Here is a 14,156-nt window from a genome sequence, read left to right as displayed (position 1 = left end):
TATGAAAGGATTCTGAGTTGAACATTGAATCGGCCAGTGTATTCGTTACCATTTCAATCATTCAATTTTCGAAACATTTCGAAAGTTTTAGGGAAAGTATATCCTATATCCTATACTGTAGCAATCTATTTTCAATTTCTTTAATTACAATGTTCGCTTTAATAATGATGGAAAATAATTGTTTGTATTTTCCGAGTTTAATGGCTGCAAAATGTTGCAGAACATATAGGGTCCATTAAAATAGTACTATTTCCTAAAAAAAAGTTTAGTAAAATTTTCTAGAATTTTCTACAGTTTCTCACCAATTTCTGAAGTTCTACAAATTTTAGAAATTTTGTAAAAAATTCTGTAAATTTGTAAAAATTCTCCAAAATTCTAAAAGTTCTAAATTTTATTAGAATTTTTACAAATTTTGTTGAAATTTATCGAAAAATTTCCTCGCAATTCGAAACTTTCTAAAATTTTCTGGAATTCATACAATTTTCTGGAATTTCTAGAATCTACAAAATTGGCCCTAGACGTTCTATTTTAGTTGTTGGGGGTGTCGTGTCGTGAAACTGTAATCCGTCTTATAGTGTGTAGGGTATTGGCGATTTTTACGATCAACAGATGTCACTGCTTTTTATGTATCATTTTTACTTCTTAGTAACGAGATTGTATCCGCTTCGTATGTATGTCGCCACTTTATATTCAATTTTATCCGCTACGCGTCGCACTCTTCGTTGCAACAATATTCCAATACAGGCAAATTCAGGTTCCTATAAAAAAGTCGGTCAATATGACTATACAAGATACAAATTTGAGAATAGGATTTGCTGAGGTTATTCTGTAATTTTTCTGTTATTTCGTTATTTTGTTAACGAAAATTTCTCAATAAATGTTGATTGAATGATGATGATAATGAATGATGTTGGAAGTCAAATTTTATCGATCAGATTTAAACATAAAACAAAACTGATAGAATCTTAAAAGCAAAAGCTCGGACGAAACAATTAATTTCGAGGAGAAATTCAATGGCAATGAAGATTTACGTCGTTTTCTAAATGATGTGGTGAATTTGTTTGTAAAATCATCAGATGTGATGTGTTTACGGCGAAATGCGTAATCTTCCCTAAGTTTTCAGCCTTGGGCAATTTTCGTATCCTTAAAGTTCTAATAAAAAATGATGAGCTAGGCGTTTCTATTATTTTATCAACACAAAACTCTAGTACTTTTATGTGTTGTTTCTCGATGGAGTATTTTTCTTATCCATTAATATTTATACAATTTTCTACTTTTCCTGTGAACGTAAAGAAATCGCTTACCCTTTTTCAAAACACGACTGCATGGATGATCGAAAAGAAAATCTTGGAAATTATTACAATCAGGATCTACACCAGGCTCTTTGCATAAACAGGTCGGTCGAAAGAACGGAAAAGCTTGAAGAGTTTTTAAGGCAGCCTGGCACTTGGTGACAGTCACAGTACTGCAGGCAACTGAAAAAGAAAACAATTATTTTAATTTAATTTGTTCAACACAAGTCTATAAAGTTGTTAGTTTACACCTGACGAATACAATTCGACGCTTTTGGTCACATCAATTTGTTTGCAAGAGAAAAAAAAACTCTCTATGGTTAAAACAAGAGTTGACAAAATAAAAAAATTTCTCACTTGAACTGTAATTATATAGAGAGATATGGAGAGAGAGAGCGAACAAAACGCTGTCTTATCACCGAATTTGAGTAGAGAAAATTAGGTTTTTCACACCGCACGGATGAAATATTTATTTGCTAACCTAGGGGGAAAATGTTGTAAATTTTTTTTCGAATGTTTTGTCGCTACGCTCTGGCAACGAGTCACCCGATAAAATGAAATTTTCTATTTTTTCCTCAGGTCATCAAAATAAAGGCTTCCGACGCTGAAGCGAGAAAATGATTGTTTACATGTTTCGCTCGAGTAGGAACTGCTTAGTTCTCCTCGAATGAACACATAATATTTCCTAACTAGTGTTGAAATATCAACATCGTTTAGGGAAAGCTTTGTGTATCCACGAAGTGACAGTTGAAAAAAAAAACTATTTTTCGGCCCATGAGGAAAACCTTGAGTTTTTCTCACCTGAACTGTTAAACAAAACAAACAAATAACAAAACGCCATTTGCTCACCGCATTTGAGTAGAGGAAATAAGGTTATTCCGCACGGATGAAATAGTTATTTGTTTACCGATGGCAGAAATACTAAATTCAAACAAGAAGGAAGTTGAAACGAAACAAAAGAAACATCAATTCACAATACCATTTTGAAACCATAAACAAAGTGACAGTTCAATTGAGAAAAGTTCTATTTTCTCCCCACGGGAAGACTAGAATTGTCATTCAACAATCGTCAACAAAACACAATTTATCATGGCCCATTGAGGGGAGAAAGTAGGGTAAATCACTCCACACAAATAAAAAACTTTTCAATTTTATGTTAACCTATTTTGTTGCATTCGCAATAATTTTAAATTATGTGACACCACAATACCAATCCTGAATAGAGAGGGTCGTCATCTATACATACACAGTTGAGTTGATACCATAAACTCATAATTAGCTAAAAACATGACTTGTCAGACCTTCAAAAACCCCTTCGTCGCTTAGGTGCATTTATAATTGAAGCACATTTTCCACTCACTTTTCCATTTTATACACACTTTCCACTCACTCATTTTCCAATTCAATATTTTACATGCCATATTCCGTTGATGGTATATACTAGATAATCTCTAATGAGGAATATAATATTCTGTTAATTTTTATACTAACATAGAGTACACGTTGAAAAACGTCTTGTGTTAACTTTCATCCAAAAGTGAGCTTGTTCAACAGCTTTTTTTGGGGTTTTTCAAATCAAATTCATATATGACCAGCCATTGCATGGCGATATATAACTTACCTTCACATAGTTTCACATAAAACAATTCTTATAAATTATTAAAGGGAGTTTTATTGATCCAAAACTTGAAATATACGTACGTATGTATATACGGTTGTAGAATGAAGTAAAGTGCTTCTTTATGTATATAATTTTCCATAAATGTGTATATATACGTATATACGTACTCACAGGGTCGTATAAGTTCTCTTTTTCCAACACACGACAACCAGAAATCAGGTCATCGTTTACATAGCCGTTTCATTGCCCGTGAATTCATCCAGGTAAGATCGAAACTTCAAACTCCTGTTTTGTACGAATAAAAAAATCAAAAATTTATGTTGAAATAAATCTACATGCCTATTGCTTGCGATTTAACATGTATATTCAAATGTGGCATATAATGCATGGCCATTCGAAATTTCGATCGAAATATTTAACAAGACTAAAAAAAATCAAATTTATCACTTTTGGCTGAAGTGGGCCTGCCCGTTTATTGTAAAAAGGTTTATTAGAAAATCGAATAGATTATCTTGGAAAATAGTATTGATTGTTTCCTTGATATACACATGCTATAATATACAAAATGAAAAGCTTTTAAGGAGCGTGGCTTTAATGGATTCGCTATTTTGGAAATGTACACGAAACGAACATATAAAATATCAAAGTTAAGCATTTACTCTCTTGCATTAGTATCGAGTTACGTTAAATTTAGAAAATGCTCATTCCGAAGGGTTTGTGTATATAGCAAGGTACTTAAAAAAAAGCGATACGATTCGATACAGCGAAGCATACGGTTTTTGAACATTGTATCGTTTTGTGTTTGTAGTATATTAATTCCGATATAAGTATAGGTTTTCTTGGGGTAGGTTCGTTTAAACGAAAATAGACCAGTGCCTCCCAATTCAACCATCGTCAGACATAATTATTTAAACGGAGACAATGAATAATAAATGAGCAAATTATCAATTATTTTTACACTTTTGAGCCGTACAGTACACGAACACACTGCTGTTGTCTGTTGCAATATTGTAGTGTTGGTGGGTTTTGAAACATGACGTTGGCAAATGCAAATTGAATTCGATTTTAATTTTAATGGAGTGCCGTTTGACGGCCCCTTGTGTGGCTATTGTAGATGAAACAAATTAAAACACCTATTCACAACATTTACGAATTTCTGCGGGAAACTGTTGACAGAAAAAAATAGTCGAATGAATCTATCCCGGCACAAAGTGAAGGGGACCTCCATGTAACTTTTTGCCATTACTTTTGACTGTTCTGAAACAGTGTAAGACCTATTTCATTAGATTTTAGATGAGTCTTAGATTAGTTGCCGTTCACAAATTACTCTAGCTACACACAGCGATGCGAAAGATAACTAATTCAAAGTTTTCTTTTTTTGTACTGTCAAACTTGACCATCGAGAGTTGACAGACGAACAAAAGAAAAATTCGGATTAGGTCTCGCGTTACAGTCACGCGTGTTTGAGCACAAACTTTGACTCTTTGTGTGGAAATACCAGAGCTACAAGAATCAATATGTAGCAATAAGAGTCTTAGAATAAATCATTAAAAACGATTTTTTTCGGGACATTAAGACGCTGTTTCTATTTCAATGGTGTTTTTTAGTGAATTTTAGGGATCATCTGAAAAATGGCGTCCAGTGCTGCCAGCAGATTTTATTCACTAATAACTCCATTAATACATGTGTCACGAGAGCGCAAATTTATCGAGTTATTACTGAATTAAATACGCTGGCTGCACTGAAGAAAATGGACGCTACTTATGGATGATCCTGTGCTAGGTGAACATTTTTTTTTGTTCTTCGGGATACAACGATGGAATGAAATTTATTGTTCCAACAAAATATTACAATGGTCAATGAACTTAAATCTAAATTGAGATACGACTCATGATTTTAGCAGTGGGGATGGAATCGGTTAACTCTGTGTGTCCATGGCGAAATCAATATTAGTGGCAATTCCAAATTGCTATAAATTATCAACGCGACGCTACAATCCCTTAGGGATCATGCTATAATGACATCCCCATCGATAGCTCGACAAACATCATTCTATCCAGTCAAGTGTGTGTCCTACATGCTAATAGGGGGCCTATTTAGTTGGTAGAACAAACATTTGACTTCATAAAATTAATATTTGTCGAGTTATTGATGGTCTAAATTTACTGGCAGCACTGCAAAGTGTGAACGTTATTGTTGCATGACACCTTAAAATTATACACAAGAACTAGAGTATGTTCAAGTGTACAAAGACTGTATAAGTGGAGACTATCTTACTCTTCGGCGATGTGTTTGTTACAGCTTTCAAACTTTAAAGTTAAACCATTTAGATAGGGTTCACGAATATTTTATACGCAAAGGGTATTTCTTTTGCGGTGATTATGGAAAAAAGTGTATGGCAGCAAGAAATAATTGCCATGCAAATTATAGACACTAAAAATGGATGCTATACATGACTAGGTGGTTCTTTCTAACTCTCTACGTTTAACCATCACCTTTTGACGAAAACGTGTTATGTTTGCGTAATTGCAGGCGATGAATTTAGTCTATAATTTCTTTAATTGAGATTTTAATGGAAGACCAACATGAAAACTAAATTAATTTTGGAAAGAAAAACACACCCAGTCTACTATGCATGAAAGTAATAATTATCCAACATATCCGCGTTTTTCTATTTAAAGCAAAAAAACGTATATAATATGATATGGTGAACAATTGAATTTTGATGCTGAAAAGATAAGTTTTCTTACCGCATTATAATACTGTGTTACGGATAGTAAGACTTACTGTGATACTATTATTTGCAATTGGTTGCAACGTTATTTATAGCAAATGTCGAGTTAAATTTGTCTTCCAGAAGCGAAAAATTATTAAAGCATGAAATTTCAAGATAATTGAGTACTCATGGAAGAACCGAAACTCGTGTTTTGTCGCCTCAAAGCTTTGGTGAAAAATCAATTGTATACATTATTTATCCATTAGACGAATGAGTTATTTTACTCAAAAGGCTAAAAAGGAGACTTTTGCCGTGGTGATTGGGGTCAATGAAAGGTATGTTTTGGCAATGGCACGTTAAGTAAATAAATGAGATCAAAATTGTTTTGAGTTCGGTGGCCAACAACAGTTTTAGGTTATTGGTCATAAACGTATGTTCTAGCTGGCCTTCAGTTAGGGACGCAAGCTTTTCCCTCAAAGATACTCCCGTTTTCCTGCAGATTGTGCTATTATTTAAAAATTTGAAGTACTAAATGCCATGCATAATGCTTAGTGTCCTCTTACTAAAAAAGTACTCTGTGAGAGACAAAATTGAATTTTTTCAGTTTTTGCTTTGTTTATTTGACAGCTTGCTCTCTCACGGCTCTCTCACGGAGTACTTTTTGTTGAGTGGAATAGGAACTTAAGGAATTATTCATAAATGACGTCCTATTTTTTCAGTGGTGCAAGCAGATACAAACCATTAATCACTAGATGTCAAATATATAACTTATCCCTCAAAACTAATCCCTAAATGGTGTATGTCATACATTTGACTTAGAAAACTGTTTATGATTGCGAGTTCTTGAGAATTTTAATCTGCTTGCAGCACTGAAAAAATAGGACGTCATTTATCAATGATCCCTAATGTTCGTTATTATCACAAGGGTACTAAAAAATTCATTTTAATGGAGTTATCAATGATTTTAAATCACATTGAGACGTGGACGTCATCTATCGACGGGTCCCCATACAGTAGATAAAGTAAATTTTTGCAACTAACATACGACACATTTTTCATTATTTGTCGTTGCAATGAACCCCTTTTTTCATACGAAAAATCATGATTTCAATTTTTATTCATTTTCATAAACCTAAATTTGTATCATAAAATGAAACAAATTCCACCCATGGAGTGGCAACTATTCTTAACAAAAGTTACCCTAATCTATTTATCCAGAACCATGGAAACTGGCCTGATTCAGGAGAAACAGGAGAAAAATAACTTAGCTTAGTAAACTGAAAATAAATCATCTCATAACACCACAAAACAAAAATTATAAAATATAATAGATTTCATCTAACTTCTTCAAATCGCCGTCGAATGTTCCCATTATACAAGCGGCATTAGAACGTTGAAGTGCAATGGAGATTCTTTGCTTCAAATACAATTTCGATTTCTTTTCGTTCGTCACATTTGCTAACAACTTTCCCAAGACGTCAATGAACTTAATCGCTTCTGTACACCATGGACCTAGAGTCTCTATTGCAAATGGAATGATTATATAATTATCTTCTATCAATTTCTTATATTTCCCCAATTTAATATTTGCTGCCTTATTTGCAACTCTACCGGGCGATTTGCTTGACAAACGTAGATACGATGGGGCCAGAGTATCTGAGCACGTTGCGTCCCAAACCATTGATTGACCGTTACGCCATGGTATCAAAGTCACTCCGTCTACTCTTTTTCTATCATCTCTGAACATCCCAGGAGGTTCTCGCATAGATGGTACATTTGCCGACTGGAGTGATCTATGAATTATATTATTAAAATCAGCATGACGTGGAAGCCTGCCAGAGCTATATAAACAACTAAGTCCATGAGAACCATCTTCACTGACGATTTCTCCACATCTGCATTTATGACGTTTACAAATCTTAGCTCCAATACGTAAAGCAATTGAAATTCTGAACGTGTTATTGTCCAATAATGTTCCGATGAATTTTGACGGCAAAGCTGTTAGCCAGGCGCTTGATTCATGGACTGTTGATGCTAAGAATCTTGCCTTTTCTGTTTCTGAATTGAATGTCAACGAATTAATATTTTCTGAAATTACTGTTATCCCAGCTCTCTTGGCATGTTTTAATCACAGGAATACGATCAAAGGATGACAACCATTTCTCCAAAGCGCAGTTGTAGTCAGACACCATTGTCTCATCTGATAAATCTGAGTATATCGAGGTGACGAGATTAATGACTGAAGACACTGAACTAAGGAATGTAGGTAGACATATTTCCGATGCTTTCCTGATACCAAGACCACCACTTCTAACTGGTAATGATATTATAGTCCATTTCTGATCATTGAACTCCGAATTACAGATTGATGGAAGTGTATTCTGTATGTCTTTATCTATGTTATGTAGCAAATGTTCGTATCTGAAATAGGCAGAGGCTCGGAGCAAGTATGTTAACTTCGGAATAGCGAAACAATTCTTAAGTATGAAGTATGCAATGTGATGATTCAATTGTCCTAGTCTTTCAAACATCAACATCTTATCGTGAATTTTGATGAAGATTCGCTCCATTGCTTCTTCCGTTATAGGAGCACCCAATAATTCCAGATCATTTTTTAAAATTTTAATTCCAGGTGAAATTGCGTTGAATTGGTCTGTTATGGATTTGTCTTCTTTTCCACAGAAAAAGAGTTCGCATTTGGACGGATTTATTTCCAGACCAATTTTCTTACATTCTGCTATCAAACGTTTGAAGTCATTTAAAACCACATCTGACTCACCACCCAGAGTGCCATCATCCAGATACCAGATGTTCAGCTCTGACATGAGCATCTCAATGATTGGTTGAATGCATAAAGAAAATGCCATTGGGCCACAAGGGTCTCCTTGTTGAGCACCAACTTGAGATTGCATTTGTTCATATCCAAAAAACAAACAGGACGTTGAAGAATAACACTGCCACATGAATGCATAAATAGAAGGAGCTCGTTCTTTGATTGTTTTTAGAAGTACATCTCTCTCTCTACACAGTTAAAAGCGTTTTTAAAATCAACTTTAAGAATGATCTTACGACTCTTTCTATTCCTTGAAACATAAGAACGACAGGCAAGTATTGCAGCTTCACAACCACCTTTAGTGTTGAATCCGATTTGTTTCGGCCTTAAATACTCTCCGATTTCGACTTTCACATCACCACAAGCAATTTTAGCCGTTATCCTTCGAAAAGTTGAGCCAATGGCGATTGGTCGTAAGCCGCCGTCTTTCTTTGTCAAAGCGCATAATCTTGCTCCGTATACTATTCTGCAAATACTTAGCAAAACTTTTCCACTCAACATTAAATTAGTTAAAGCTGTAATCGACTTTAGAAGATTATCACTACAATCTCCGAAGGACAGAGATAACAAATCCTTCAAATGCTGCGGACGTATTCCATCTATACCTCCTGAAGAACCACTGTAAAAACTCCAAATCGCTCTATGAACATCTTCTTCAGATGTAACCATTGATTTCATTGTTGCATCCGGTGGTTGCGGAAAATCAAGGACTCTCGAAGGTTCTGGGTGTTTGTCTTTCAAGATTGACAATGTTTCTTCGTTTTGATCAGCTAGAGAATCTGACGACAGAAGAAGCTTTGTCGCTCCTCGAATATCGCCGTCTGAGATCTTTGCTTCGATTCTTTTGTTCAAAGGCAAGTTCTTCTGTTTTCTCGAATCAACTTTGACGTTGTCTAGATTGAAATTCAAATTTTTAATGTTAAATTTTACTATTCTTGTAAGCGACTCAGATTTAGTTTTTCTTTGTGGGACCCGAAAGGCACTATAGGCAAAGAAGAGCAGATTTCGCCAGGAAGGCAAATCGTTTTTCTGAACAACCTGTTGAATTAACTTATTCATTTCATTCGAAGCTACGACTCGTATATTTCTTATATTTGAAGGTCCTTCTCCTCCTGAATCGTCACCCATCATTTGTTTCGGTTGGTTAAGATATTCTCTCTTTCTTTTATTATTTTACACGAGAGCAAAAATTATTTTCGACCGTTTCTTTTCAAGGCCAACTGCAAATCTTTTTTAAACGATTTACAGTCGGCGACTTTGAAATAAGTGACTCATTTCATTTCGGTTAACATGTTTTCAGCTGATCCACTCATACAAACAAAAATGTTTTTATGGTTTTGGCACTGGTAAACTTTATGACGTGTGTTTAACTGTTTCACCCGTATAAACAAGTATAAGAGTTCTTGTTTGTAATAATTAACCAGCTGCAACGAATTGAATCATTTATTTCAGAGTCGCTGACTACACTGAAACAAATTTAATGAACTCAAGTTCCAAGTGCCAAATGTCTTCAATAAAAATAACTTTTTTGTAAAACTGTCTTTTTCGTTGAATGAAAACCAATTAATAATTCTAAAGAAAAAAGTTCTGTCGAAGTTTTGAAAAAAAAAAAAACATCATCGCTGCACATGATACACGATACACAAATTTAAACATTACTTTCCATAAATTTAATCATTATTTTGAAATCATTTCAAGAACAACTTCTCCTGCCACTAAAATAAATACAAATTACACTTCTCTCAGTAGATTAAACTGCTTCAGGCCACTTATTATTAGTTTGGTTAATTAGATTTATAATTCTTGCTATCTCTTTACTTGACAACAAAGTTCTGGTAAATGGCTTCTGAAGGATTTTGGAAACATTTCTGTACACATTCTATACTATACACACTCTCTCTTTCGTTCGTACTCCATATAAATAATAGTAAAAAAAATCTCCATAAAATTTTTTTCCATCTGTAAAACGCTTTTAAGCGTCGACTATTAAAAGAGATGAGAAAGATGTTTATTAAGCACATCCCAATGTAACATCTAAGGCTATGGATGGGATTTTTTTTTAAAGAAATATTAAATAAGAAAGCATTAATTTCTCATAACATTTATTATGCGGGTATGGAAAAAAAAAGTTTTCTTATTAATTCGTATAAAAGACCACCTATTGATTCCATCTTTAAATGGGGAAAAAGTTTTCTACTTTTTTTTGGAAAATGTGTAATTTCTCAAGGGTTTTATAAGTTGGATCTGGTATGTGCCAAGAAAAGGTTTAATAAGGTTTAGTCTCGCAAACTTTTAACATAATATAGGGCTCAGACGGGGATTTCATTCGTAGCTTAAAGAAGCATTAGTCTTCATACTGTTTATTACTATTATTTTATGAGTTTTGTGATATTAATTAATTATTATGTTTTCGCAAAGGATCAACGTCAACATGGATGGATGGATGGAGTAAGTTCGTTTACATGTTTCGGTATCGAAATTCGAAACTAATTTGTTTCGCTGACATTGGTACAAACAGTTTCATTTCTTTTTTTGTTTTTGAATTTGGGGGAAATTTCTCTCTTCATTTTTCTTAAAAAAAAAAAAAATCATTGGGTCACCTACACTACACTGATTTCCCGAATATACAATGATGATAATTAACACATGATGAAGCAACAGTTTGTTTCCTTCAATAACATTTAATATTTAAACAAAAAATTCCTCCTTCAGCGTGAAACCATGAGTAATATAAAATCTAAAAAAGTTTAATTTTTTCATTGTACATTTGCAGCAGTATTCGCTTAACAAAATTTAATAGAGTTGAGTTTGATCAATTAGGGCGAGGTTTCGGAACTCAACCGCAGACTGATTCGAATCGATTGTCAGATTGGTTGGCAAGTCAAAGTGAAGAGTTTTCTCACAGCTTATCGACAAAAGCATTGTTGAATGAGCCAACTGACCACGATGGCTTCAGATTCAATTTCGAAAACGGCAACGCCGCGGAATTAAATAAAAATCGTCAAAATTCATCCATTTTGCGGTTCGTGAATTTTTTTTCCTAGTTGGACCAGCTGAAGAACAGCTGAAACAAATTTCTATCTTAATTGCAATGCCGTCCACTGTAGTTCATTTATTTCGTCGTCACTTACACCCTTCTCTTCAACATATCTTTATCCACCACCAAGCAAACACTGCTTGGCGACATCCTTGAGTAAATTGATTTAAGGTTCGAGGCTTATATAGTTGCTATAGCTAAGCATGTTTGTTTACTGCGTGCCCGATGCGAAAGTTGATTATTACATACCAATTTGCCACTGCGAAAATGATCCATTACAAGATGAATATTATCGATCATTTTTCTTGAATTTCTTTCGACGTGATAGTCAACATGATAGTAACGCATGCCTTTCTATGAATTTTTAAAAGGGAAGCTGGTTTTCGAAATTTTAATTTCTTTTGTACCTTTTAGTGTTTTTTGACAGATGTACTCTGTCCAAATGGCAAAGGTCGTCACATCTAATACAAATAATGAAGTAGGCATCAGAAGTTATGTAGAATTATTTCAATGATAGAACCAGATAGAACGTATTCCGTGGAAAAATTCATCCCAACTTAATTATTCAACGAATATGGGAATCATTATTAATTTCAAATTCAAGTTCTGGGAATTGTGTCATGTTTCGAAAGTGAAAGTGACGTCGCTATAAGGAAAAATTAAAAATATCTTTGTAAGTGTGTATTTTGCTTCAATATCTCAGCAGGTGAGGTGAGGGAATATACAATCAGCCACGTTTTCCTCAAATTGAATTAACATTGACTAGTTTCTTCGTAGCTTGACTTACAATTTTACCATGACATCCACACCACACAAATACTTTCTCTTAATGGTTCACAATGCGAATTCATTTACAGCAAACGTGTGGCATTTTCGACGGTATTTTGTTCTGTCTAAATGTGTAATTGTACCTCGAAAACAACAGACGGCACGATATCAGTCATAATTAGAATAGATTTACAGTCACTATAATTAACATAACATTTAAATGATATAGCTATTCACTAAATCTTAATTAATCGAAAAATAATAGACTTCAGCACCTCTTCCCTTTAACATGTGTTACAGTTCACATTTCAAACAAAACGCTTAGTTCCAAAATTATTTTCAAGGTGATTACATCACTTAAACTCAAATAAATTCATAAATCCATTAATTTTATGACATGTTATTTTCATTAGTACAATCTCAGAGCTTTATTACGTGTCTGTCTGTTCTCTATATTTCACGAATTATATTAGGCTACAATGGTTTACAGTTTAGCATTTCAGGCTCAATTTAATTTATTCCTTTTTAAAGCACTGTTGTTTGCACAGAGCTGATTATTTAATGTACTTTGCGTACACATCACATTATTACAGCAAAATCATATCTCCTATGCAGTGGGTATACGATTGTATAGTATACCAAAATCTAACCACATTAATCTACACTCAACCCTTTTCTTATTTGAATAATACATGAAAATGAAGCATTTATTATTGTGCTTATTATGTTAGTCTATTTTGGATAAAATCAACATCATTAAATTAATTTTACACCCAAATGATGGCGTAAAAGTTACAGTGTAATGTCTGTCCGAAAAAAAGAGAAAATATCGAATGTGACCACATTATGTGTTGTTACACGAAAAATTCAAAATAAATATTATCTCAAAAATTATATGACATCAAAACATAATGTCATTTGCAATGAACACAGAAATGTTACGACAAACCGAAAAAAGTGCGATTATTACGCAACTAGCACTGTGACCCGGCCATTTTCCGTGTCGTTCTGGTGTTCCAAATTATTATTTCAAGCAGGACTGATTATAAACTATGAGATCACTCAAAGAATAATTTCCATTTCGGTCGGACAACGTGCACACTCAAGAATTACTTTATGAAGTTCATACATGTCCGGAAACTGATACACTGACAGTAAACTAACAATAATGTGCTTAAGATCAATTGATCTTTGCAAATTTTTAGCCTTCATTTAGGTGGAAAAAATTCGTTTCTTGATGATTTCTTTGAATCAAAATCTTTTCTTGAAAAAGTGAAACCATAAAAACACGCAAAAATGTGTTACTTTTGAGAAAAAATGTCTTGTGTAGAGAACTTATCCCACTTGAGAAACTTTAATACCAGAACGGTAAAGTGGATTGTAAAACTCGAATGAAGAGTGTTTGCACTTATATCACAAGATGATGGAACACGAATCGATTCTACACTCACGGAATTTTGAAAACCGACACATTTTCTGTTTCTGTGTTTTACTTGAGTTTCTGGTTCATATAAAAACACATACAAAATTCACAAGAAAACTAGTTAACCACGAAACACAAAATGTGTCGGTTTTCAAAATTCCGTAAGTGTACAACACGATCTATCGCTATCAAATCATTATCTTGAAAATCTTGTTTTGCCTCGGGCTCGGGTGACAGTCGTCATCTAAAAAACTTTTCTTTCAATTTCATTAACAAAAATTAACCGTTATATTGAGCATTGCGTGTAAATAGGCTAGCATGCATTATATATGCCATTCAAATTGTGCGCATGCTAAAAAACGGATTTAATACCCTAGACGACAATTCATGACTTGGTCTAACTCCCGCTTCTCCCAAGACAGCATGCACACAACTTGAATGACCCCTCCGAAGTATCAATTTTAGG

General features: G+C 33.9%; 1 protein-coding gene and 1 long non-coding RNA gene across 3 annotated transcripts in view; both read right to left on the bottom strand.

The window, feature by feature from the left end:
- The window catches only part of LOC119067582, a 134,242-nt gene that overhangs the window by 55,299 nt on the left and 64,787 nt on the right, over positions 1-14,156 (bottom strand). For both annotated transcript variants that reach the window (XM_037170677.1, XM_037170678.1), the window contains exon 4: positions 1,305-1,475. In XM_037170677.1, the coding sequence (XP_037026572.1) occupies positions 1,305-1,475 (171 nt within the window). The remainder of the gene's footprint in view (positions 1-1,304; positions 1,476-14,156) is intronic.
- Positions 7,150-7,719, bottom strand: LOC119067597. Its single transcript, XR_005085965.1, has 2 exons — positions 7,484-7,719; positions 7,150-7,422 (listed from the first exon to the last, which is right to left on the bottom strand). It is a non-coding gene; the product is annotated as an uncharacterized LOC119067597 (long non-coding RNA).

The sequence above is a fragment of the Bradysia coprophila genome (genome assembly GCF_014529535.1).
Source record: "Bradysia coprophila strain Holo2 chromosome X unlocalized genomic scaffold, BU_Bcop_v1 contig_12, whole genome shotgun sequence".
In the NCBI taxonomy this organism is placed as follows: domain Eukaryota; kingdom Metazoa; phylum Arthropoda; class Insecta; order Diptera; family Sciaridae; genus Bradysia; species Bradysia coprophila.
This window is presented reverse-complemented; position numbering and strand designations above follow the sequence as displayed.